General features: G+C 36.7%; 1 protein-coding gene and 1 pseudogene across 1 annotated transcript; one reads left to right on the top strand and one right to left on the bottom strand.

The window, feature by feature from the left end:
• The first annotated feature begins 754 nt into the window (after positions 1–754).
• LOC118753657 lies at positions 755–1,836 on the top strand (annotated as a pseudogene).
• Positions 1,837–7,063: 5,227 nt separating this feature from the next.
• Positions 7,064–25,172, bottom strand: LOC118753655. Its single transcript, XM_036488528.1, has 3 exons — positions 25,085–25,172; positions 22,944–23,271; positions 7,064–9,931 (listed from the first exon to the last, which is right to left on the bottom strand). The coding sequence occupies exons 1-3, from the start codon at positions 25,170–25,172 to the stop codon at positions 8,377–8,379; spliced, it is 1,971 nt and encodes a 656-aa protein (XP_036344421.1). The 3' UTR covers positions 7,064–8,376.
• Between the last annotated feature and the right edge of the window lie 2,203 nt (positions 25,173–27,375).

The following is a 27,375-nucleotide window of genomic DNA, read 5'->3' as shown; positions in this document are numbered from 1 at the left end:
TGTGTATTATTTCGTTTATACTTTTTAATTCTATTGGATTTATTTTAGTCTCTGCAGTGATTAATATTGATGAGTTGAGTAAATGTTTTATCATTTTTTAAATGTTAAATGTCACAGAAAGAGATATACGTTGCAGAGGGAAACATAAAATTTGAACGAACTGGGAAAAGCATTTATGAATTTGCAAAAAGTAAAAAAAAAAACAGGAAATTCTCACATACATAACAGTGTTTTATTAAAATATCATAAGAATAACAACGAAGTATTCTCGTTATTCGGAAATTTAATAAAATTCATTAAATTAAAATTAACAGATCCGGCGTAATTTTTTCTTGTGTTCGCCTTAACCAGAAACAATTTTTTTTTTATTTGTGATGCATTCTTCACCACATGGTTAATCTCGTGTGCAGCTTGGCTGTGACACCCATATAGTTGTTACCGAAGTTTAAAGCGGGAGCTGTGCATATCAGGTCCTTTCGTTGAAAATCGAAATTCCTCATTCACTCGCATATCTGCACGGTCTCAATTACCCAGCTGCTTGGGGAAATCTAGTCGTATTACGACAGTTAACTAAGCGGGTATAGCATAATGAAGGACTTCAAGGGCGTAGGTAGACTATTTCCGGATAGGTAACCATTGAGTAACCATATATTAGTTCTATTTGAAAGGTGTATGTATGTCCTTCTAAATGATACGATACCTGGTCCATATATATAACAACCACTACCTAATTCACTACCTTTTCACACCCTAGGCTGCACTGTCGTCATCAAGCCTTCCGAGGCGACTCCACTTACAAGTCTAGCGCTCGCCAATCTTTCCGAGCTGGCGTGCATACCACCAGGCGTTTTTAATGTTGTCACCTCCAACAATGCACCACCTATAGGCGAAATTTTTTACAAGAGTCCACTGGTCAGCGGTATTTCGTTTATTGGCTCTACTAATATAGGCAAACAACTCTTTCGTCAGACGGCCGGCGCGTTGAAACGTGTCTCGTTGGAGCTTGGCGGCAATGCACCATTCATAGTCTTTGAATCAGCTGACATAGCTGAAGCGGTTGAGGGCGCAATTATTTCCAAGTTTCGAAACTTCGGCCAGACGTGTGTCTCTTCGAATCGGTTCTACGTGCAAGCCTGCCTCTATGACACGTTCGTGGCACAACTGAAAGCCGAAGTGGAGGCGCTCAAAATCGGTGCCGGCCACGAAGAGGGTATGCGAATTGGTCCGCTAATCAATGCGGCGCAGCTTAAGCGAATTGAGGCGTTTATGAAGGATGCACGCCAGCGAAATGCGAAAGGTTTTGTGCGATGGCAAACGTTTGAAAGATAAGGGCCCACTTTTCTATGCACCTGCCATCATTACCGATTACTATAATTATGCTGGCAAAGTTCGAGACGGAGGACGATGTTGTGTGTCGGGTAAATAAAACGCTGCATGGCTTGGCGGCCTACTTTTACAGCAAGAACGTACAGCAAGTATTTAGGGTTGCGCGACGACTCGAAGTCGGCATGGTAGGTGTAAATGTAGGGCTGATGTCGCAAGCGGAAGCGCCATTCGGGGGCATTAAGGAGTCGAGTATTGGACGTGAAGGTAGTCACCATGACATCGATGAGTTCACGGAGTGGGAATATATTTGCTTGGGTGGATTGAAGTACAACGAGCACGACTGAGCGAATGTTGGGAAAAAGCGATTCATTTTGAAAAAAAAATATATATATGGAAGACAAAAAATATTCCACGGCACCATTTCGCCCAGATACAAGTTAAGCTACTTCGGTTGTTTTTTTGGTTTAGTTTTTAATTGTTTTGAAATCACTTTATTACTAATTTTACATAGTTACCCTAAAATAATATATATGTATACATATGAACTTGTATATTATACTTAAATACATACAATTTTCTTTTGTTTCATTTATCAATTCTTTATTATTATACTTTTTCTCAAATGGCTCCTTGTGCTTGTTTAATTGTTATCTTTTTTTGCTTACATATTATTCGTAATTGTACATACCACTTAGTGTCTACAGCTATATACTTTTTCTCTTTTCATTCCTATATATGTAAGTCTACTGGGGTTTTTACAATTTTTCTTTCTTTTTCAATTCAGAATTTGTTTGCATTTTTTTAATTCACAATTCACAAATTTTTGTTATTTTTTTTCACTCAGCGCTGGATTTGTAGATGTGCGCTTTAAAAACATGAAAAAGGAGTCGTAAGTTTCTATAAAACGATTAAACAACTTTTGTAATAGCTATTTTAGTTTTCCTGAATTAAAGTAAAAAAAAACACTCTAAGCTATTTAATTAATTTAAAGATTTTTAGATGAAATTCCACAATAAGCAATTTTAAGTCGTGCTTAGCATTGGGAGCAAGTTTTGTTTACATGTAAGAAATGATCAAGCGTTGTGGGTCTAAGAAACGTATGTTTTGTTTTTTTTAAGTAAGAAAAACGAAAAAACTTTCGCAAGCAGTGTTAGTCCAACGCCCTATTGTGGCGAGCTGATTAACTCAGAGGGTGTAAAGAACCAGGATTAAATAATTTCTTTTAAAATTTTGTAGATAACCATCAGTTACCACTTCTGTACGCTCAAGCAGTGATCGGACTTAAAAAAAATTTGTGTGGTAGAATCTGGAAAAAAATGTGGTAGATTTCAAAAATCTGTGGTAGATCTCAGGATTTAGATCAAACTGTGTACAAAAACTAAAAAAGTTCTACAAGGTTTCACCTAAATTGCCAACATTTTAACTAGAATCTAAAACAAAATTAATTTTAGTATATTAAAGTGCAAGATTGAAGTTGCTAAAAATTGCGTTGAGTTTTGGCAATTTTTTTCCTTGACAGTTTCGAACATATTAGCTCTGATCCAATACTTTTCGTGTAAAATCCCTGTAAAAACGTCAAACAGCTGATCGCTTGACACTTCATTATTTTACATTTATGTAAAAAGTTCGGGTAAAATCTTGCAACTTCATTTTCTACACAACTCTCCAAAAATCGCTCTCATTTACAGGTTTTCGGGGTACGGGAATGTTTTTCCTATAACTTCCTGCAAGTACGTGTAAAAACCTGTAAGTTCATGGAGTACTGGATCGGAGCTATTTTGAAAGATTTCTGCAACCTTGCGGAGTGCTGCTAGCTTTTCTTTTTATCCGACTTCCAAAAAAGGAGGAGGTTATCAGTTCGTCGGAATATTTTTTGTTTTTTTTTATGTATGTTACCGCATAACTTTGGACCACGTTAACCGATTTCGATAATTTTTTTTGCATCGGAAAAGTAGTGTCTCAGAGGTGGTGCCATACTAATCTGGTTAAGATCCGATCAGCGGATCATGATCTATTTTTTTTTTTATATGAGAGTTGAAGTCGGTTTTTTTTTTGCTAAAAATTACTTGTTATCACATCACGACGTAGCGAAAAAATGTGGCTCGTTCCAGAAACCGCTACTTGGGATTTGCCGATTTTGACAATTCTCAAGTAAAAGTAAACAACGCTTTAGAAATTTTAGATGCACTGAAATTTGCTAATACTTTCACAAAAATCGCCGGTTTTTATTTTTTTCGCTATTAATTATTTTTATAAATCATATATTTTGCAATTTAACACAATAAAACCACGTTTGATGACGAAAAATTTAATATTGAAAAAAATTACTATTTTACAGTTTAGTTTATCCTCCAATTCTGCCTGTTGTTAGTGTTTAGTGTTGGACAATTTTTGCTCTTGAAATTAAGAAAATTATGTCGAGCAAAAATAAAACTACTCAAAAACGCGAATATGTGGTAGATTTCAGATCTAATGTGGTAGATGTGGTAGATGCTCAAAAAAGTGGCAGATCTACCACAATGTGGTAGAAGTCCGATCACTGCGCTCAAGGTTATGCAATACCCGCAAAGAGCGCGCTTAAGCGCTACATATTTGTGCCTTTAAGCTAATTCCCGAAAAGTTTTTGGGTTATGCGGCAAGGTATTTGGCCATGCCACAAAGTTATTACTTCAGTTCTAGAATTTAATTTTTGAGAAGGGCTACAATTTTCTGCTTATATGCAATTTTTTTGCTCATGACTGTATAATTTCACCATGGTTTGGTCTAGGGTGAATAAGGATGTAGCATACCTTTAGGCACTATATTCTATAAGTTACCTAAACTCGGCTATTTTTATTCCCATTTTGAACTCATCTATGCAGCCTTATTTCCAAGCCACTTACAAAACACATCGCATGACTATTTCCTTAACTATTTCGCCTAAAATTATGCAAGAAAACCTCACTTGAAGCATTATTATGATGACAACTGTCATTTCTATTGTTATGGCCTAAATACTGACACAGTTGGGATAATAATCATGTGATGAGTTTGTAATTTGTCTCTGGGAATAGGGCTGATAGCCTAATCCAGTCGTTGGCAAATCGGCTGACAGCTGTTTTTGCTGAGAAGCCTGGCAGAAATCATGGCATTTGTGGTCTAATTTGCTATTCGTTTAGAACGAAAATCCAACGCTTCCAAAGCAACGTTTCCAACGAAATTAAAACTGATGATTTGACTTCTTATCGAGCACCGTAACTGGAACTTTCGAATCGTTTTTCACCAAATCTCGACTGTCATAATTAGAGTACTGCTAAACGTGAGCTACTTCATTGTTTTCCAACAATTAGTGCGCTCATTGGTAATACGTGGGGAAAACTTAGAGTGCTTAGTGAGCGACCACTAATATTCTTCGTCATCTTGAAAAAATTTGTAAAAAGCAAAGTTAGAAATACGCTTGGTCGAGTTAGCCCACTGCCAAACGCTTAGATCGTCGAACGCAGCACTTAGCCGAAAAAACTCAAGTATGAATAACTGTTTTTGTGGGGTTAAAAACCTGCCTCCGCAGACATGGGCACTTGAAGAAGCCCCGCATGTCGCTAACTCGTCAAACTCGTCCAAACTGCGCACTTCTTAGGCCTCCTGACTAAGTAGCCGCTACAACAAAGCCATCACTCGCAATCGTCCTGCAGAAGAAGTAGGCATAAAACGTTCCCTGTAAGAAAAGATTTTGACTTTGGAAATAGTCACAACAATATGCTGGTTGCGGTAAAATGGCTTGTTAGGAGAAATGATATACAGACTATGGCAATGAGTTTGCACTTGATTGAGTTAGTGTGAAGGGGCTGCCAGAAGATACTATTGCCACACATATGTAGGCTCGTTGATCCCATTTTAAGACCCTTGTGCACACATTTCTATATAAATTGAAGTCTACAAATTTGAGTAGTTGCCGTATTCTCAACACTTTCCTCCTACACTCAGGTACTCAAAAATTCTAATCCCATTAATTATAGTCTCCTAGAACAAGGCAGTATGTGCCATGACCCCTAATTCCTGTTTGACGCTGTTGTTTTTGGAGATAGACCTAATTTTTCATTATTCCTTTAATTTTAACTAACGCCACCAAATTTCGCCAAGTAAAACACCCCCCATATTAGAAAATTTTCTTGACATGGCGTCTTCCACAAAAATATTCCTTTCCATCAATTAATTTTCGTTCAATCAGGTCAAAGTACCCGTTTTTAAGATTCTAAGCTACAATTCTCGTGTATTTTATAAACTTTCGGTGTCAGCTTAATAGTTTTTGGTTATTTTACTCGGTGATATTTGGTGCCATTAGTTAAAATTAAAGGAATAATGAAGAAATTGTCCGGTCTTTGTAGACAAAAGCGCATACCCTGAGGAAGAAGTCGATTGCCAGCAGGACGGAGATCCAGAGAATTCTGAAAAGATTCGACACAACCGGCTGCTCAAACAAAATGTTCACGTTATTCTGTGACCAGCACAAAGTCCAGATCTCAACGCCATCGATAAATTTTGCGCTGTGGTCAAGAGGGGATTTGCCAAAGCACAAACAAGCTCCGCGTAACATGGAAGTACGTTGGATAATATATCAAGCGAAATCATAGAAAACTCAGTGGACAGCATTCTCGGACTTATTAAAATTGCAATTGAAAACGGGGAAGTCCCCACAATCCTATTGGTATTAACCTTCAAAAGTCACGAAACAGAAAAGTTCAAAACTGAGTGAAAACAGTTGCGTTAGGCGTTTGCTGTGAATCGCTTATTTCTTGTTTAAACTTAGCTTTTCTATATACTAGGCATTATTCTTTGGATAATAAGGACCAATTGCTGAAAATTTCAAGGAAATTCGCTCATTAAAAAACAAGTTATGCTACTTTAAGTAATAAAAAGTCGTACATGCACTCGGTTTTAATTGCCAGTGTATGTATGAATTTAAGCTCATATAAGTCGGAGGAAGGGAAACACCCTCATGGGCTCTTAAATGAGCTCATTATGAGCGTAAAGGCTCCGAAATAGGACTCCTTAAAGACTCGTTTATGACTCCAAATTTTTGCTGGGTAGTAGTACATCTAGTCAATCTGGCTCCATTTGTAGGAAAAAATTTCATGCAGGATAAAAATGGTACCATGCTGTTCAGAAGAATATTCTATTCTATTGTTCTATCTTTCAATTTGACAGGAAATATTTTTAATTAATTTAGAACTATTGACAATTAAATATCGCAACGCTGCTACTAGCACTGACGCACAAATTAACAAGTATAAAAATATTCAAGAAGTGGTCGTATTTTATTGAAACTTCACTCCTACAAGGACTACTTCACGTTGATTTCAAAAATTAAATCGGTTTTTATGCCGGCTACCAGTTTCGAAAAACCCGAGTTTTTAGTACTGGGTACTGAATTTGAGTGATCGCACCCACTTTTTAGAGCTAGTAATTGGTTCACCTGCTATAGCCTTCTCCTTAACTCATGAAATTAAAGATCTCAAGGATGGTCGCTTCGCCTAATCCTAACGTCATGCCAGTTGCATATGTCTCAGCTTGAAATTCGTTACAGTTTCCTGAGGGTCTATAAGCCTCTCTCAAAGATAGTTTATGTGGGAAGAGACCATATTCAATGCCAAAGTCTATGGTTATCTAACTTAAAGTAACTAAAGTTCGAAAGAGGGGGGCTCCTGTTTGCGGCCTTGCAAGACGTCAACTAATATTTGAATTACAGATTAAGCAAAATCGTTGAAGCATGACAGATGCTAATGTTTGTGGCTAAAATTTTCAAATAGTTTTGAGCTCTAAGTAGTTAGTTAAAGGAAATATTATTGATTAAAGTAATTGCTTGATTTATAAAGTATATAAGTCATTATTGCAATGTGTCTATTTTAATATTTTTTTTGTAATTTTTTCCCTCTAAACGAGTATCTAATTAATTCATAATTTCATAATATCAAAAACTTACTTTTTGTTATGTAGTACATATATGTATGTATTTAATAAAAAATCACAAATTTATTTGTGCCATTGGCAGTTGATATTTCAAAGACGGTGAAAGGACAATGCAAATACATACATATTTACGAGTATAACATCTTATGAACCGAAAGTGAGTTGGGGCCCAGATGCGGTTTACTGTTTTGAGTCTAAACTTGAGCTCATTTTTTATTCGTAGGACATAGTTGACTGAAATTGGCAAGAGGCTATATAATTCGCATCGAATAAGAATTATTACGAATTTCAACAGCTCCCTTAGTTCCATAGGCAGAGAATATAGTAGAGCGACGGAAAGAGGTATACACATTTGAATGCAAGAGCTCCTTCTTCTTCTTATTTGGCGCTGTAACTGCCTATTAATTGCTGTCTTATGTTCCAATTTTTTGTCTCCTTTTGGTCGCTTTGCTTATTACACTTTTCATCGCTCCATTATATGCTCAGCTTTAGAGCTTTTATTTTGCTCAAGTTTCCGGTAATTGAAAAACTAATTTTTTGTTTTCGAAATAATACAAAATTTGGTGAGGAAAGTCGTATGGATCGAATCATTTACTTAAACTTACTTTTCTACATCAAAACATCACACGCCAAGTGTCTACAAGCTTTATGGACAAAGCCCGGTTTTACAAAAATTCTGCTAGTCTGTTACAATAAAACCGAGATCCACAATGCAAATACAAAAGTCTAAACCTCAGTTTAGATGCTCAACACTCTCTTGTATGTATACCACCAATTAGGCATTTCAATTACATTTTATTTATTTGTTTAATGCCTTCTCAATCACTACTACTTAGCAGGCAACTATGTATGTATGTATGTATTTTTCGCTCAGTGGGTATTCCAAAAAGGTACAATACTTAGGTGTAACTACATAAAAAATCAAAACTTAACACTTATTACTTCCACACTAAAAATATATTTCTTCCCCGAAGCAGTTTACATCCGCCGCTCCTCCACTCCACTATCGCCTTGGCCGATTTCGTACATCTGCCTGCCCCGCTGCGCACACAACTGCTACACGTGCACGCCCAGCGGTTTGCCTTGCAACCACAACTCGTACCTCTAGTATCTGCTGTGGTAGGCATGACCCGGCCCCCGAAACATGCGGCACAATATCGCCACGAATAGCGTCAGCATCAAACTCAATCCCAGCGTGATCAATATCAGCTTGCCATAGGGCAATTCACTCAACTCCTGACGCAGGCATATCTCTGCCGATTCATCGTTCAGCACGAGATCCTTGTAGGCGTGCGCGCGATGCAGCAGACCGAGTTGCTCCAAATTCCACTCAATGTGCCGCGTTAGTTGAGCCATCGTAGAGATGTGCGTCACGTTCGGACAATTGTCGACACCGTTGCACAGCAGGTGGCGTGGTATGCAGACCTCTGTGTCGCCCGGACAGCGGAAGTCGCAGCCACCGTCCTGCAGCAACGACGATGCCAAACTACCATCGGGATTGCGTGGCAAATGGAACAGTTCGGTCCAAACTAAACGGAAGGCATTTTTGCCCGGCTGCCCATCGCCGGTGTATTGTATCAGCACTGGCAGTGGTTCCTGATCGGCGCCAAGCGCACCCAGATCGGCTGCCGAGAGTATGGGTAGATCGCGCGCCAAGGAGATATTTTCGGGGCACATAATGAAACGTGGCTCGAGTCGCCCCGCAAGGTATACTTCGATTTTGGCGCTGTCACAAGTGCGATCGGCAAACCGCGCTTTCTCCAAATTCAACCACAGGTCGCGCTGTGCCGCCACTTTCAGTTCCCAAATGCACTTTTCGCGACGATAATGATGCTCAGGCACGGCGGCCATTGGGCCCGCCGCCATCGCCAATGCCTTCTTGAAGGGAAATACCAATTCGCCATCGGGCGAGGGCCCCAGTGTTATGGGGCCGCATAGCGGACCGTGCGCAAACTCATAAGACGCCTCGAATAGTGGATTGGGATTCTTGAAATAGGACGTGATTGCGTGTTGACCCTGCACAATCATCTCGAGATTCATCTGATCTGCGGAGGAGATGACGCGTACTGCGCGTGGTATATTATCGCAGAAGCAGGCGAGATTGTTCTGGAATTTCTCGCGTTCCTCCCAAATCACCAACTTATCGACACGCTCTTCATGGCAACGCGTGCAGGCGTTATTGTTGTAAGGTAACTCTTTGAACGAAACCGAAGTGACTTCGATGACAGCGCGCGCATAGAGCCGACGATCGGTGACGAATTTATATTGACAACGTACATCAGAGCCGCCAGTGCGTTTGAAGATGAGCGAGTTCATTGGCGAGCGTATCTTACCACCCGGATGCTTCCAGGCGTACATAACCTCATCGCAGAGTGTATTTGGCACCGGATCACCGAAACGGGTGTTATTGAAGAAGTCGTAGTGTGCCCAGTAGTAAAGCGAAGAGCCGCTGTAGGAACCGGTTTTCGAGTCGAATTGCACGTATAGCGAGGGACTGGTGCTCACGAAGTCCACCTTTTCCATGGGTCGCGAAAATGTGTCGCAGAAGGTTTTGATAATACGTGCCGGATCGGGATGATCGGAGTCGTAAATTGTAAGCGATTCACCGCAGTCGCCGTCATACTTCAGAATCGGTGACTCAATGCGATTGATGCGGAAGCTGGAAAGAGAAAGAACATACAAATTTCGGATGAGAATACATAGGTACTTGTATGAAATAAGAGAGATTAAGACAACTCGGAGCTCAATTTTGCTACAGTTATCGAGTATATATTTATAAGTCAATGAAAGCTTAGTCAGAAGTATATCGAGTAATGAGGCAGAAAGTTGAGGATATTTTTAATAATTTTTAATAATCACCAGAAATCAATCCTTCGTCAATTTTAACTGGAGTTTTGTGCCCATTTATTTTCCCTAGAGTGTTACTAACATGATGGTTATGTACATAGGTCGATTTAGGTTATTACACATGCCAGTCGAGTAAGTCTAGTCTCTTGAGTTCAAGTAAATAAACTCAGCTTCTTTCGCATAAACATGTCACATTTAAGCCGCAGCAAATCTTCAGGCTTTGATATTTTTCTGTAGAAAAATATGAGCCTATGCATACATGTATGTACATATGTTGGTGTGTGTATATTAGGGTGGTCCAAAAACAGTTAGGTCGGAATTGTAATGCTCTCACCCCCTAGGATTGTTCTATATCGAAAAAAAGTATACCCACGTATTTTTTTATTTTAAAATCAAAAAATATTTAGAGGTCGCTCAAAGCGCTCAAAGTTTTCCGTGTATTTTTATATGGGAAAAATAAGACTTTTCGTAGAAATGGAATATAATTCTTGAAAATCAATATTTTTCGATCGGAAAACTCTGGTTCCCTTCAGAAGACTTTCAATAATAATACCCAATTGTTTATTTACACTTTTTTTACTACCGCCTTTTTATTGGTCCGCCCATTGCATTTTTAATGGGTTTTTGGCGGACCTATAAATTATAGTTGCGATGAAAAGATGTTTAAATAAGCAACTGGGTATTATTATTTGGAATCTCCTGCAGATAAACACAGTTTTCTGGTAAAAAATATAGATTTTTAATTATTCTATACCATTTCTACGAAAAGTTGTTTTTTCCCCATATAAAATACATGGATAACTTTGGGCGCTTTGAGCGACCGCTAAATGTTTGTTGATTTCAAAAAAAAAAAATAAGGGTACATTTTTTTCGGTATGGAACAATCCTATGGAGTTAGAGCATACAAATTCCGACTGTACTTTTTAACATGCATTTTGGGACCACCCTAGTGCATATAAGCACTTGCAACAAACTGCTAGCTGGTAGACATGTCTGGCAGCATGCCAGCGAACAAATTTTTTCAGTTACACTATACTAACAACTATGTATATACATATAAGCCTGTGCAGTCCTCCCAACATGTACTTTATTTACTGTTTTTTTTTGTTTTTCTGATGGCCTAGCTGTGACATCACCTTGTTATACTGCTTAATCCCCAAAATATACACACTTCCCCAATTCATATAGAGTATGAAATCTGGAATATGAAATAGTTCGCCCGTACAACTTCCACTTCGTCAACACTGCCGTTGGAATTGGATGACGCTGCAAAAGCCAGTTAGCATGACCAAACGGTAAAGACGTGAGACCGTGAGGCGCTAGTGTGACCGTACATGGGTGTACATATGTTTCTTTTTTTTTTCATCACAAAATTGCATAACCTATGAGGCACAAACCAGCTAGCATACACCCACACATACACACACGTGACTCGACACTTATTGAAATACGTCCAGCCAATCCGCTCAGGCAGTGATATGTATTTAGTACAGCGAGTTATACAAGGCACAAAAGCTGCTTCTGCTGCTAAAGTACACTGAGCTCGCCCAGCGCTGAGCTGCCCCTAAGCCTATGTTGCAGGAAGGACTACCGGTAAATGGGTGATAGTGGTAGGCAGCCGAAATCGGCAAGGCGGCCTATCAAAGGACTCGCAATAAACGAAAATACATTCATAGCTGTGTACGAGTTTGCTTGCGGCAAGGTGATCATTTGCTTTTGCAGCACGAAATTTCGTGACATGGCGGTAAATGGCATCCATACATTTGTGTGTATGTATGTATGCGCAGCTGCGTTGTGTGTCAACTTAAGCTGCCTACAACAAACTGGATTATGAGGATATGCAGCACGGCAGCATGGCAGCAGGCTAGAGGCCGTCAGGTAAGCGCAGAAATAGGCGCTCGATGTCGAATATGTTGCGCTCAAGATGCTGCAACACTGCTTAACAGAGCCTGAGGAGGCACGTTTGTGCAGTCTACACGTAACTGCCATAAATATGTATATTTGTTGCACTCGCGAATTAAGTTGACCTGATGTGAGTCGTGCAAATTTAGTGCAAATTAAATTTCTTAGGCGAATGGGTAATGCTGTGTGAATTTTGGTTGTTGTACACGGGGACAAAATTCGTATTAATTAGTTTGATAATTTGGTGATTGGAGCAAGTGGAATTTTCGGAGTACTTGCATTTTAGAGTCCAACGTTGTAATTTAGCTAAGTGGGATAGTAAAGGAACGAATGGAATTTTCGAAACAAAGCAAATATTAGAGCTTTTGTACGTGAATATGTTTTAAATGAGTTTAAAACTTGGAGCTTTTGTAATGATTGATATATGGAATTTTCGAAACAGTAACATTGTGGTGATTTTTACAAGCATTCTCTATTGAAAAAAACATACTCGAGTTAATTTTTAAGAAAAATTTACTGGAACGGGTGGAATTTTCGAAACTGTGTACTTTTTTGAGATCTGCACAGCAGGAGATTCTAATATACATACATATCGTCGTTTAAAGTACAAAACCACATATCCTCGTAATTCAAAGCCGCGTATGTGAGGTTGCATAAATTATTTTCTAGAGAGTAAAAACTCTCATAAGTCAAATTTGTTCTCTCTTTCATAAAGCAATCGCATTTCTGTCTAGTATATTTAGGACGAATGGATAAGGCTTCAGCCAGAGGCTTCGGTGAGCAAATCCAATTTTTGATAAAAAATGTCCCTTACGCAGTTTTCCAGAACGGCGATACGCGGTTTTGTTCTTTAAACGACGATATGTATGTATTCCAAAATTCAACTCTTAAGACCTGAAAATTTTGAGTTCTGCGACCTGATTCCCGTCAGATATTTTCGCATTATATCTTTATGAATTGGAAAAAAATAAAACTTAGCTAAAATTTTAAACGAGACTTTGAAAGCATCTTTTTGTGTCGATAACATTTTTTCGATAAGAAGTTAACTTTCAGTTTTTATATTTTAAATCTACCCATGGAATTTTCAAAATATAGCAGCTTTTCCTTTTCAAAGCTAATTATTTTTTTGACCCATTAATACGCCTGCTATTCAACTGCTACGCACAATAGACGTACATCTACGTACTATGTACATTAGGGAGGGTAAATTTTTATGGGCGATTTTTCGACTACGCGCGTATAACACAAAAGGAATCTACGTGTAGTTCTAAGAAAATTTGCCGAAAAAAATTTATTTGGAGTTTACCAAATTGCGAAAATAGGTGTCTTAATATTTTGCTGTAGGCCAACTCCAAATTGAGAAATTTTAAAACAGGTTGCAGTTTGGAATAGTATTACGTTTTCCTTTTCCTTGTACACTAAAATTACTGAAACTTATATGAATTTGAAAAAAAAATGTTAGGGGAACATGTGAAATTTTCGAAACACGAAGAGTTTGTATAGTTTTTAAAGATAATTTAGCATAGAAGTCCAACTGGCAAAAAATTTGCTTTAGTGGAACAAATGGAATTTGCGAAATACTACCTAAAACTCACTTTCAAATTTTATTTACTTTTATTTTAAGCATAATATTTTTTTGTCTCTGCATCTTTGGCCTTTATTTTTATATGATTCTTCGCTGTGCTCAGCTAACATTGTCGGAATTTTGTACATAGGTCTCAACCACTCACAGGCTCGTGTACATACTTACATATGTATACTGAGTATACTTTTTGCCCAAAGGTATTTTATATGCTCTTTACAGTCTCTGCCAATCTGCTTAGGCTTAGACTTGCAGTCTATAATAAAATATTATGCCATATTTTTACTAGGCAACGAAATGGAATTGTGTGAATTCCTTCGCCTATTTAGCTCATGACTCCCTCGCGTTCATTTTCCACACCTCAACTGTACTTCTCTCCTAACCAATGGTTTGTTTGGGGCTGCATATAACTTTTATGCTGCACGTAAAAGTTCAAGCCAGTAAGTATGTATTTCTATGTATTGTATGCACGTAAGGCTATTCGTGTGCCGCCATATTATTGCACTATCTGTGTCTCACCTGTACTTGTAGCTGGTTGCTAAAATTGGCATTTTTGTGGTTAGCTGACTATGAAGGCTTCAGCTAGTGCGCTTTTCCTTTCACCGTTGTCGTGGATCACAAGCGAAAATTGGCTTAAACTAAGTTACTGTTATTATTATTATTTTCATTTCATTACGTTTACTAGTTCCATTTCGTGCCATTTTCATCTGCGAAGTGAATTCGTTGGTGTTTTTTTTTTCTTTGCTGTTATTTAGTCACATTTGCTTTGGGTGTTTGTATGTAGCTGTGGCTGGCTTTGTGCGGTTTGCTCCCCATTCCCAGCACACGAAGTCGGATTTTTATTTTGCCACTGCAGTCACGCGCGCCTTCTCTTACCTTAGCGCCCGAAGGGTAGCTGCCACATGTGGCACATTTGCTGCACGCCACATATACATATTTGCAAGCACGTGTGCCTTGCCTGACTGCTAGTCTACTTGGCTGTGTGGCAGCAATAACTACGAGCACCAACCATATAAACTCCCCCCACTCTTCGAATGCTTTGCCGACTTCAGTCTCTTTTGACGTCCATGCTCGTAATTGAAAAAGTTTTTGTCATCTGAATTACTGAATTACATACTCGTCCTCAGTCCTGCCACTCTAGCCCTGCTACGTAAGTGGATTTTCAAAGCATCAACTTTGTGCTGTGTAGCTTCAATGCAGATTTACTAATAATATTTTTGCGCATTTTAGATATTATTTTTCCATATTGTTTTATGGGAATACTGAAATAACTTTTGAGTTCTTTATGTTTTGTAGTGCGGTTTGAATGTGCATGAAAAACTTACTTTAAAGGTGTGCATACCATGTGTTTATTAGTTTTGTTGAGCGCATATTTGAATTCATTGTTTTGAATGAAAATATTTTGTTTTGCTACAAAATTTAAATTCGCTTGAAAGTTTATATAAACTTGAGAAAGTAGATGATTATATGTAGGTACTGATTGAAGATTACAAAAATCTATCAAATTCTTAAAATGGAACGTACGGAATTTTCGAAACATTACCTATTTTTATACTCTCCACACATTTTCTGGAAAATTCAAGAATTTTATAAGTAAACCATGCGCGGACCGTGTGGAATTTTCGGAACAAACATTTTCATCCTACAACCGCTGAATCAAATCAGCACAGGTAAGGTTATATGTTATTCTGATGTAATTTTACTTATATGTTACCTTAGCGGCAGTCAAATCGGGGCGGTTATGTTCAATTAAACATTAAAATATTACTTCAAGTGTACTTAATATGCTTTACAAAGTTCATTTGTTCTCTACATTTATTAGGTTTATTTGCTGCTTTTGTCTTCCACTTTGATTTTGCGCCGCTTCAAAGTTTTTCTTCCGTAATAATTCGCCCAACACTTGCTGAGCATAAAGATAATATCATTTTCATAACTTTTTCGAACGGATATACCATTTTCCTAGCACGCACCAACCCTAAAGTCTTTCTCGCTCTTCCTGCTCCCAGCTCTTCCAACGAGTTCTTTCGAAATTTTCAATTCAACATAAATATTTATTTACAATCGCATAGCTTCCTTTTTCTTTTATTACTTTGTTTGAGCGGAAAACTTGTGCTAGCGGCATTAAGTTTAACTACCATAAAAATTTTGTTTCTGCTACTTCTCTTAATACTAGTCAGTGCGGAATTTCGTGGTTAGTGTAAATGCCAATTTTTGGAAAATGTACTTAATCTACGTTGCTGGCGAGTTGGATTTTAGCGAAGATTCTTTAATTCGCAATTAAGCTGAGCGCTGGTGTGAGGCGAATAGGAATTGTGAATGTGAGATGGAGGAAAATTACGAAGTGTAAAATTGAGGATTATAAACTTGAAAAATTCCAACGAGAAACAATGTGCGGCTGCTTTGGAAATTATTGCAGCGATTTTTTATATTTAATGTCAAATCAACCCAAATTTTAGTAGTAGTGTATACAAATAAATTGAGAAAAATTTTAATTTTCGAAATACTAATAAAAAAACAAGCAAAAACTTGCCTTGAAAAATTTTTGTTAGCAACGGAACGACTGGAATTTTCGAAACAACGACAAGAATCAAAGAGATTGTGAAAATATTGGCAATTTAGAACCACTGCTAAATTTTTGTGGACCAGAAAACGTATGGAATTTTCGAAACGGAAACAAAATCTCAAGAAATGCTTACTTTTGAAATGTAATATTATTTTAGGAAGTTATGTCAACTAATCACAACGTAAGCTACACCAGACACACGCAAAAACTTCACATCCTTTTTTTTAATAAAAACTGCAGCACATGTTTTCTGTACGCTCGAAATAAATTGCTTAGGATTTATAGTTAATGCCATTATTTTCGAAGCAGAAATGTTATACAAAGTAAAAGTATAGTGGAAAAATTACTTCAACCATGAAATAAACGCAATTTGTGGAAGATTTAATTTCCATTTTTCGAATGAATTTTATTCTCAAATTATTTATGCATATCGAGTGGAATTTAAGTAAAAGAAATAGGCAAAAAATAAAGTCGAAATATTTAAAAATTATTGAAAGCGTGGAGTTTCTAGTTCTTTTTACAAAATCCTGTTTATTTACTATGTCCTCCGAAGTTATTACGATTTCCTTTCCTCCACTGCGTTCGAAAGTTTTGCGAAGTAACTCCAAACTTCAACGGAGTCACGCAGACGTACCAGTAGCCACAACCACAAAACCAAGTAGACAAACTTAAAAATTATAACTAAACTTTATGAGAAGATTAAAAAATAAATTGCTGCAGCCGGCCAACCAGCCAAGTCGATTTGTACTCAAAAGGAGAATGGAGCAGAAGAGTAGCTTGCAATTATAACTGGAAAGCGAACAGCAAATGTTTACTACAAAGGAACAACAAAAACTAGCAACAAACACATAACCTTAAATAGAGAGCAACTTGCAACAAACAAACTAAACAAATAAGTTATGCAACGTGAAAAGGCAGTGAGGACTGGGCAAGCCAACTAAATAGCTTTACGTAGCTGCTCAATTTTGCCAAAGAACCTGGTTCATAAGTTTTTTTTTTATAAATATATTTCGCTCGACAGCGTCTAGACTGTGGAAGATACAAGGCAGAAGTAGTGTTTACAAATGTAGCTTATAGTTTTACAACAATAACTCATGTTCAAATATGACGTTTACCTGCCATGGCCGTTTTTCTGTTGCGGACACATGCAAGCAGCAACATGATGTCCAGCTTTATTGCTGCTGTGAAGGTAGAATTCTTATGCAGATGAGTGTTTGGTAAGATGAATTTTAAGTTGTTACAAATATTGCATGTGAGGCTTTCGGCTATGGGACTGGGAGAGAGGAGGAAATTTCTTGTATTAAATACTTTAAAATGAGAATGAATTTGAGCGTATGTGAGTACCCCAGATGTTTCTACAGCTACCTTATTCGTCCAGATTGCTGGTTGTAGGAATATATACGACTATGAAAGGCGAAAGTATAAGGAAATCGCTTGAGGCGAAGCAGATATTGACGACTACCCAGCAGAGGTAATAAGCTGTCTAGTCGGAGAAATCAATAACGAAATAGGTACATGATTAATCCAAAATAAAGCTTGCAATGCGGTGGAATTACTATCTGTTAGTAGACTACTGTCAAATTTTTGACCAAGCCGCGTCATTTAGTGTATGGTTGACAGCTATGAAAAGTACAGACGACGAAGAATGGAAAAAAGATAATTTCGCGTGCTCTTCCAACATTTTTGTGTATTGAAAACCACCACCAAAACCAAGGAAGGGCTTAATAAAAATTATGGCAACTCCGCACTATTTGTTTCAGTGGTTAAGTAATGAATTTAGTCATAGCTATACTACAAGTGAAGCTGAACGTACCGGTAGCCTACGCTCGGCCATAAAACCTAACAGTGTGACCACTACAAAGGATGAAATCTTCAAACGCAAAAGAATGAACCAGAGTCCCAGAAATATCCAAAACAAGTACGTTCCAGGTGGGCGTACATCAAAGAAGGCATAGGTGTGTCCATCGGCCAGCTAGGCCATGGCGCTTTTTTTTGTTTGGGATGCATGCGATTTCAATCCACTCTGCTAAATTTTGCTCGCCTGGTGGAAATGCCACATGTGGGTAGTGAACTGAATTTTTCTCAAATGACCGATCGCCGGATGCGGATACTTTTGAAGACCTAAAAATGTTACAGCAGTTTGGCGATACTTCCATTGCAAAAGGTCGTACGACCGGTGTATTTTTGTCTAAAAAACTTCAGGCGCGAATTTCTCATTTTGTAGAATTTTTACAAAAAATTATGGGTCTATAGAGCATGCCTGAAGCTATCTTTTGAAGACCTAAAAATGTGTCTACAGCAAATCTTTGTTTCAACTTTTTGGGCTGAAAGAAAGACTTGAGGCGCGAATTTTCACATTTTTTCAAGCTTTCTTTTTTTTGTTTAAAAGTTTCAAACTCTGTAGAACATTTATAAAAATTTGACGAATTTTAACAAATGTTGATAAAAATCTTAATCGTTTTTATCAGATTTTTTTAGAATTGTTTTCAGTATGCAACTTTGTAGTTCACTAAGGTTTTGTATAATAAAGTTCAAGTTTGAAGTAGCTTGGGCTTACTGTCGGTTTTTTGCTAATTTTTTGTTCGCGCATGTTCTTCCATACATAGTATGTCCGAAATTTTTTTTTTAAGTGGAGAAAATGAGCAACTCCTTCAACGATAAGTCCTAGCTACTTAAAATTTGCACTTGGAATTGAATGGGTTATTAAACTGCCTACTCAGAATGTTTCTAAGAAATCTAATTGAAAAGCTCAAAATTTTGATGAAACTTTGTCGAATTTTGATAACTTTTGTAAAAAGTTTGAAATTATGACTTACATGGCTTTCGTTAGAGAAGGAGGAACACTGCAATAGCTCGCAAGCGTTATCTCCTGCTATATATCTTATACGTCCCGACTTTTAAAAATATTCAGCGGGACAATATTCTCATATCGGTACTGTCCCGCCAAAATCGGTACGAATGGTCACCGTATATACAGGCTATATATAGCCTAGCATTTCCAACGAATACATACAAACTAAAACCATCAACACAACTACATGTTTTCATTCCTTTAGGCAAACGATAATGCTTTAAACTTAAAGTCAAAATGTCACATAAATCTTTGCTTGAATTCTAATTAAAATACTTAAGATGACAATGAAGTATGCGGTGAATGAAGGCAGCAATGGAAGAGTATCACTCTCAGTAGCTTGAAAACAGAAATTCTCATCAACTAAAATATTATACACATGCATATACATACATATGTATGCACATACATACGTTTGACATGTGGCACGCGAGCGGCATGTGGCAAGCAGGTACGAATGTTGGTATGCATGAATGTAAAATTGTGCAACGCCAAGTTAACACAGCATGCAGCAAACAATGTTGCTTCGATTGCTGGTATTGCAAATAATGCTGTTAGTGTCGAACTTTCCCCTCTACGTACGACGCGCCGCTCGAGCTCTCAACTCCTCAGCAATGTCTTTGAAAGCGAACAGTAGTACTTCATCCGCTTTAGCTTAACTTAAGCTTTTTGTGGTTTAAATGCTGTGGCATTGAGGCGGCTGATATTTAAGTTTGCTCACACGCATATAAATAAGAGGTATTTATTTCTAGAAGCGTCTAAGGCTCGTACATAACTATCAAGCTCTGAAATAATTTGGTTACTTGTTGGTTAAGACTGTGAATTTCTTCCCGCCTTACATCTTTTGCTGCTGCTTCATCTGCCTTTGCTTCTCCATTTTGGCTTTATTAAGAAATTGCATAATAAATTCCTGTCGAAAAGCGTAAAGTTATAAATAACAGTCGCCACATTGCCACAAAGCGAAGATTTATTGAGATTTTAGAGCAACCAGCAAAAGAGTAACTGACACAGCGCCCCGCCTCGCCTCGCCTGACACGAATGCTAGTTATGTACACTAAATTTTGTCGATTATATATGTACATGTGTTTGTGTATGTGTGTGTGTGTGTTTTGTACGAGATGAGGCGGAGAACTCACTTAGGACTTGTTATTTTCTTCATTTCAGCAAATATACGATGTGTATGTGATCTGGAATTTTTCACCAGCTAGCAGGCGCTGGCATAATTAATGCTTTTATTTTTGTTATGGTGTGGAAATATTTTGAAAATTGCATTTTATCGGCGCTTAGTGTAGGAAATTTATCAATAAACGCACATAAGCCACATTGTGCTGCTTATACGCATCGTTGGTTTGGCGAGAGTAAACAGCTTGTTTAGGCCTCAAGCATGATTTAGGAATAAAATTTTCTCATAAAAGAGTGCACATAAATACATATGTACACAAGCATGTAGGGTTGCGTAACAAATGATTTCATAACGCTAAATTTGCACACAATAGTGCTTAATTGGCAACAAATTTGTGAAACATATTCGAATTTCATAAGTATAAAATACTAAGGCGGTCAACTTGAAAATATCTAAATGTTTCGAAAATTCCACGCTGTTCCTCTCAAATGAATTCATCGGATTAAACGCATATTGAACATAAATATAAGTGATTAACAAATAGTACGATGAAAATGCCATTAGTTTCCGAAATTCCAATTTAGTAGTTTTTTATAAAAGTAATGTTAAATAAAAATTGTTAAGAGGATGCACAGTTTTTTAGCACATAAAAATGTGTTAACCCGAATTAGAAAAAAAACACCAAACAGTAAAAAAAAAATATTTTTGGAATTAAAAGCTTTAGAAATATTTTTTTTTGCTACGAAAATGATTATAAGAAATATAATTTAAGAAAAAACAATGTCTTAGAGAAAATTGTGTTCATCCGAATGAGAAAAAAAACAAACCAAGTATTTTTGGAAAAAAATAAAAGTAATTTTTGGGTCTAAAATTATTTATTTGTTGTTATGTTTAGAACAAAAATTTTGTGAAAGAATTTTTATTGAGATTGAAGCCGTTTTTTATGAAAATTTATTGTGTGAAAAACCACAACAATAGTTTATAAATTTCCCCATCGGACTTTTTCCTCGAGTTCACTGGGATTCGAGCCAGCGACGCCAGCTGTTTTTGCTTTTTCCACTTTTTCCCAACTACAACCAAAGGCAACTGATCTGCTACTATTTAGACTTGATCATGCATAAGTCTTTTGTGGTAAAAAAATCAAATTAGAAGAGAAACTATTATTCTAAGATTGTTTGCGATAAAAAATATTGTATGAAAAGATAATTCAAAAAATGTATACCAAAATTTTAACCTTATGTACGGAAAACCATTATTTATTTGAGAAAAAGCCTTTAAAAAATAGAAAAAATTAAAATAAAGGTTTTGCAAAAATTATGAGATTAGTGAAAATTTCTTAAAAATCCTTGTTTTCCAAAAAATGTCTTTATAAAAAAGTCTCCAGCTCAACAACATAATTTAAAAATAAAAAAAAGTACGTGCGCCTGGGCCGCCCTGGAGAAGTGAAACATACGTTACATATCTATTTTGTCTCATAACCATTATACATACATACATATGTACATGCATATGTACATTAAAGTGGTCCAAAAACGTATGTAAAAAAAATAAGGTCGGATTTTTAATGCCGCCACCCCCTAAGATTGTTATATACTGAAAAAAAATATACCCATATTTTTTTATTTTGAAATCCAAAAATATTTAGGGAGTGCTCAAAGCGCTCAAAGTTTTTCATGAATTTTATATGGAGAAAAAACAATTTTTCGTAGAAATGGTATAAAACTCTTGAAAACCTATATTTTTCGACCCGAAAACTGTGGTTCTCTTCAGGAGACTTCCAGTATTAATATCCAATTGTTTATTTAACCATTTTTTTATGATTCAAGATTTTTTATTGGTCCCCCATTGCATTTTCTAAGAGCTTTGGAGGACCTATAAAATATAGTTACCATGAAAAAATTGTTAAAGAAACAATTGAGTATTATTACTGGGAATCTCCTGAAGATAAGTAAAATTTTCCGATCGAAAAATATTGATTTTCAAGAATTCTACACTATTTCTACGAAAAGATGTTTTTTTCTCCATATAAAATACATGATAAACTTTGAGCACTCCCTAAATATTTTTTGATTTCAAAATAAAAAATAGGGGTATATTTTTTTCGATATAGATCAATCCTAGTGTGTGCCGGCATTAAAACTCCGATTTTATTTTTTTGGACCACTCTAATGTACATACATACATATGCTTTTGCCGAAGGCTATATTTTTTGTATTTTTTTATCTAGATCCCCTGTTCGTTCCAATTACATTTATGTAATTCTGTTTTCCTTTATCTTCATTTTTATCTTTATACTATATAGATAACAAAAGCGATAGTAACATCCAACAAAATACCGATAACAAAACCGATAAAAATATCGATAACAAAATCGACGACAAATTGATAAAAATGTCTATAGCAAAATTGATAATAATATTTGTAGCAAAACCGATCAGAAAATCAATAAAAATATCGACATATAATCGATAACAAAGTCGATAACAAAATCGACAACAAAATTGATAGCAAAATCGATACATTGATATATAATCGATAACAAAATCGATGACAAATTCGATAAAATTTTCAATTTTTTATTTAGGCCTCGTTTTTTATATTCAAATCTCGAGCTTTTCCAATTATAGGCTTATGGCCCCAAGAGAGTTAAACGTGCGTATCAATGCAAAACAAATTTAACTAAATTCAAAATAAATAACCAATTTCTTTTGCGAATCATGCACCCTTTAATTAATTTGAAAGCCCTTTTAATATCACTCATACGCACTGTCTACCTTCATCCACTACCATTGCATGTACTTACCTTGGAAAATAGAGTCGCACAATTTCGCCCGTACGTCCTTTGATGTGATAACTGCACGACGTATTCGGTGGATACCAATGAGCGATACTCAAAAATATACCCTCACTAGCGCTGCTATCCTTCAACGAGTCCGAGCTGAGCAACCAATCGCAAATGCCATGCTTAATGCCCGCCGTCTCCACATGACCCGGCCAATTGCCGACATTGAAATGGAAGCCAGTGTTGAGTAGAGGGCCGGCGGGTGAGGTGACAAATTCGACGTACATGAATTGTGAAGTGCCTGTGAAGAGAGAGAAGGGAGGAAGAGAGAAAATAGCAGAAAGAAAAATTAAGGGAAAGCGTTAAACATGATGAATTTAGGGGAAATACAAAGACAAAACGACGAGAAAAGGTGCTAGCTACGAGTATAATTTGAGTGAATGCGAAGCTAAGCGGCAAAATGCGCTTACACCAGCACTTGGTTATGGCGGTGAATTAGAAATTTGCAATTTCCTCTAACAATGAGTGTGTGTGCATAGCTTGTTGCTGAACTGCATATTCCTGCTGCGTGCGCGTAAATTTATAAATATTAATTGCATTAGCCGCACAATAACCAAGCCACCTGATAGCCATTGCCAGGCGTGCCAGCGAATCGGTTAACCTCAGCATTTGTGGCTGGCCCTAGTGGCAGCTGGCTAATGGCTGGCGGATTGAGGTTGATGAGGAGGTTTGGCATAGATGAAATTGCGTACGTTGCTGCCATAGCCAGTTGCTGTTGTAGTGTTGCATGAATGTCCATTTAAATTGGCATAAATGGCTTTGTTGTATAATTGCGTTTCTCCAATAGCAAAAACTAATACTACTAGAACTTTAGTGCTTTAGTGTGTGCCACGAAGGTTTTGTTTGCAGCAACAGGATCGCTAGGTAGTGGTAAGTGTAGTTGAACATGGAGGAGCTGGTAAGAAGAGAGCCCAAATTCGCAATGGTCCTAACCAACACTTTTTTCGAAACTGCGATTTTCACAGATATTGGTAGGATATATTAAAATACACTTTCACTAAAAATTTGAAGGTGTTAGTCAAAAAACCACGGAGTTATGCCAGTTTTTAAAATGCGCTATCCGTATGTACACATGATTCGATTTTCATAATATTTTTTCTTCTCCTGTAAAAGAAAAATTGCTGGTTAGGACCTTTGTGAATTAAGGTGACGATATGTACATATATCTCAGCGGGTTGCGGAAATATAGGTCAAAATGTGATTAAAGAAGCTCGACAAAGGTATAAAGTGGGGCTAGGACTCTCCGTTTGTTTGGATATTCGCACATGCTAAAATCCAGATATCCGGTTAAGGTCCGTTCTAAATTTGTCATTTGAATATCCCGTTAATAATGGGTTAATATTCGGATAATATCCGGATATCCGGCCAATAACCGTTAATTTTGTTGACCTAATTTCCCGAAATTCAGATTTTTAATCACATATCCAAATATTCGAAATCCGGATTATTCGGATAATTAAAAAACCGGATAGAGCTTTCAGCCTTAGTATAAAGTTTGACAAAGGTAAAAAACAAATGTTTAGGAGAACTTACAAAATATGGATATTAAACTGAAAAGACTATGTTGAAAGTTTAAAGCAGCTAAATTTCTTAACAGGGTTGCCACCATACGTAAATTTATGACAAATATACCGCTTAGTAAAATATTAGTAAAAAAAACTTTTTATAGAGTTGCCACCTACATAAATGTAAAAAATTGATTTCAAAAACATGTCAGTCACATCAGACGTCAACCCTAAAGATTTCTTTCGGTTGTTGAAAGCTATATGAAATAAGTAATAAAAAAATTCCCCTTAGACCCCTTTCTGTCAATCCCGCATACGACACTGCTGCAAATTAAGGCGTTTCAGTGCCAAATACATATGTGCATAGTTATGTGCCGATTGTTGCACTTAAACAGCACCAAAGATCATGTGCAACAACAACTACAATTAGACAATAGAACAGTTGCAGTCAAGCTTGCCGCTTGCCCGCTGATTTAGCATATGGACACGAAAAGCAATAACGACAACGACAACGGCAACAACAGCAATGGCAATATGCATTTGCAAAACAGCACAGCAGTCATTTATTATGCAATTTGACGATTCACTTGCACTCACATGCACACACGCATGCACTTGCAACATATGCGCCATTGCTTGCCACATGAACACCATGACGCGGCTCAGCGCAGTGTGGCGCATTCATTTTCATCAACGGAACAAAATGGCGATTCCACGTCGTATACGCAACATTTGCAGGGCATACAAATGATTGTGATGGATCGCTGTGCCAACCAACAATGGTTTTGTTGTGAGACTATCACAAGAGTTGGTATGTAAGTACGTATATACCAGAGTACAGATGTAGATATACACACTTTGAATAAAACTAATAGTAAACGTTCACCGTACACTAAAAATATGGAATTCAAAAATATGTTTGAAAGCTATTTTTGAGATGAAAAACGCATTTTAAATTTCGCTGTGTGAACTTTACAATTTTAAGTTGAACAAAATTCAAATCGCTTTAGTTATGAAAAAATGTTGAACCCTGACGAATAGAGTCTATAAATCGAGTTTTGAGGCTTTAATTGTATGTTTTAAAGACGCTGATGATATTTGTGGGTACACCCGTTCGTATTCGTTTAAAGACTCTACTAACCCAGTGTTTCCACCAAAGGTTTAACTGCAGTTACGAGCTCAAAAAAACACCAAGGGGGTTCTTAACTTTTGCTTTTTTCTCTCGTTCGCTTCTACTTAATAGGTGGAGTTACCCCTTTCGAGTTGTAATCTGCGTTTTCCAATAGGCATAAACTGCAGTTAAAGCTTGGTGGAACTAAACTATAACGTAGCATTGCGATTTCCAGAACCTCACGGCTCACAGTGGTCTCAAACTAGCATTTGCTGTGCAGAACAGTTCAGAACCTTCGCTTTTTAACCGATGTTATTATCGTACTAGCCATTTTCTTCCATATACTTACATATATATGTAAATAAAGGCGCTCGAAGTTTCAGCTAAAAGCATATTAAAAATCAACGTGCTACATAAAGAATGAACTTTGTTATACTAAAATTTATATAGCTATAAAAGTGCAACTTTACAAAAAAAAAATTATTTTATTTTTTTAATTATTTTGGTGAAATTTTTTTTTAAACATTTCGATTTTCATTGTTGCAATTATTTTTGTAACACTATAAGTATTTTCAATTAGTTTTTATTATACAACTATTACTAACAAAAATATGAGAATAAATTTTCTTCAAAATTGCTACTTCCTTTAAACGTTGCACACACAATTTTTGTTTAAACAATTTAAAATTCAAAATTCGGTATCGATAAAACTCTTCTAGATTTATTAGTTTTCATTAAAAAAATAAGAATAATCAAATCGGTTAAAAAAATAGGGTTGTGTACTATTTCGAACAGAAGACTCTAGGTTGGAATCACTGTGCGACGGGTTTTGAAAACATGCTTATCAGAAAGTTTAAAAAGTTGAAGTAGAAAAAAAATGTGTATAGTAGGTATAGGGTCCTATACTTTTTATTCAATCTTCCTGCGATTAAGTCAATCCCGAACTCATAAACTCATCTCCTGGTTACCACACGCCTTAGGACCTGTTTACCCCTTGTACTCGTTCTTCCATATGACAACCCACGCCATTCAATTGTTCATTTCATTTATTCACTTAGACATTTCACTCAATAAGTCATTCATTCGTTTCGACGTTGTAATGACTTTTTCGCGCGACCAGTTAAAGTCAATGCATTTTAATTTCGTTATTGTCAGTCGTTGTTGCTGGTTGCCGTGCCGCGACTGTGCGCCGTCGTTTAGACCCCTTTTGCTTCCACTTTGCATTTTTCGTTCGACTTTGCATGCATTAGCTGGCTACGACTTGTCTCGTGTGCTTTTGTCTGCGCATATATTGCGCGTTGGTTATGCTGACATTTGCTATTTTCCATTTACCAGCTGCCAACTGCCTTTTAACAATTGTTGAAATTTAGTTTGACGCACATACAATCGTACTTGTATGTATACTATAATTGGTTGCATTGGCGAGTATTTTATATGCTTGTACATATGTATCTATGCGCATATATATTTCGTCAAAAGTGAGTAACTGAACCATTGGCGTGCACTCTGTATTGAATTTCACACTTTATAGGAGGCAATAATTAAGTAAACATATTCAAAAAGGTTCTTAGTAAAAGTTGTATATTCACTCATTTGGAAAATGTAGGAATCTAACAAATAGCTATCAAAGATTACCGAAGAAAGTATCAAATTTGTTCTATGTAGATCCTCTACTTTAACTTGCTTTATTTAATTTTATTTTGAATTTAGTTTAGTTTAATTTAATTTTGTTTTATTTTATTTTATTTTATTTTATTTTATTTTATTTTATTTTATT

Source organism: Rhagoletis pomonella, unplaced genomic scaffold (genome assembly GCF_013731165.1).
Source record: "Rhagoletis pomonella isolate Grant_MI unplaced genomic scaffold, Rhpom_1.0 Rhpom_scaffold_02717, whole genome shotgun sequence".
In the NCBI taxonomy this organism is placed as follows: Eukaryota; Metazoa; Arthropoda; class Insecta; order Diptera; family Tephritidae; genus Rhagoletis; species Rhagoletis pomonella.
This window is presented reverse-complemented; position numbering and strand designations above follow the sequence as displayed.

Bases quoted from the DNA above. Each gene is read 5' to 3' on its own strand.
- LOC118753655 (XM_036488528.1), bottom strand. From the start codon at position 25,172: ATGAATGCGCCACACTGCGCTGAGCCGCGTCATGGTGTTCATGTGGCA. The intron at 23,272-25,084 runs GTGAGTGCAAGT...GCTTTCCCTTAA, and splicing joins AAGTGCATGCGTGTGTGCAT to TTTTTCTTTCTGCTATTTTC. The intron at 9,932-22,943 runs GTAAGTACATGC...TTCTCTTTCCAG, and splicing joins GTGCGACTCTATTTTCCAAG to CTTCCGCATCAATCGCATTG.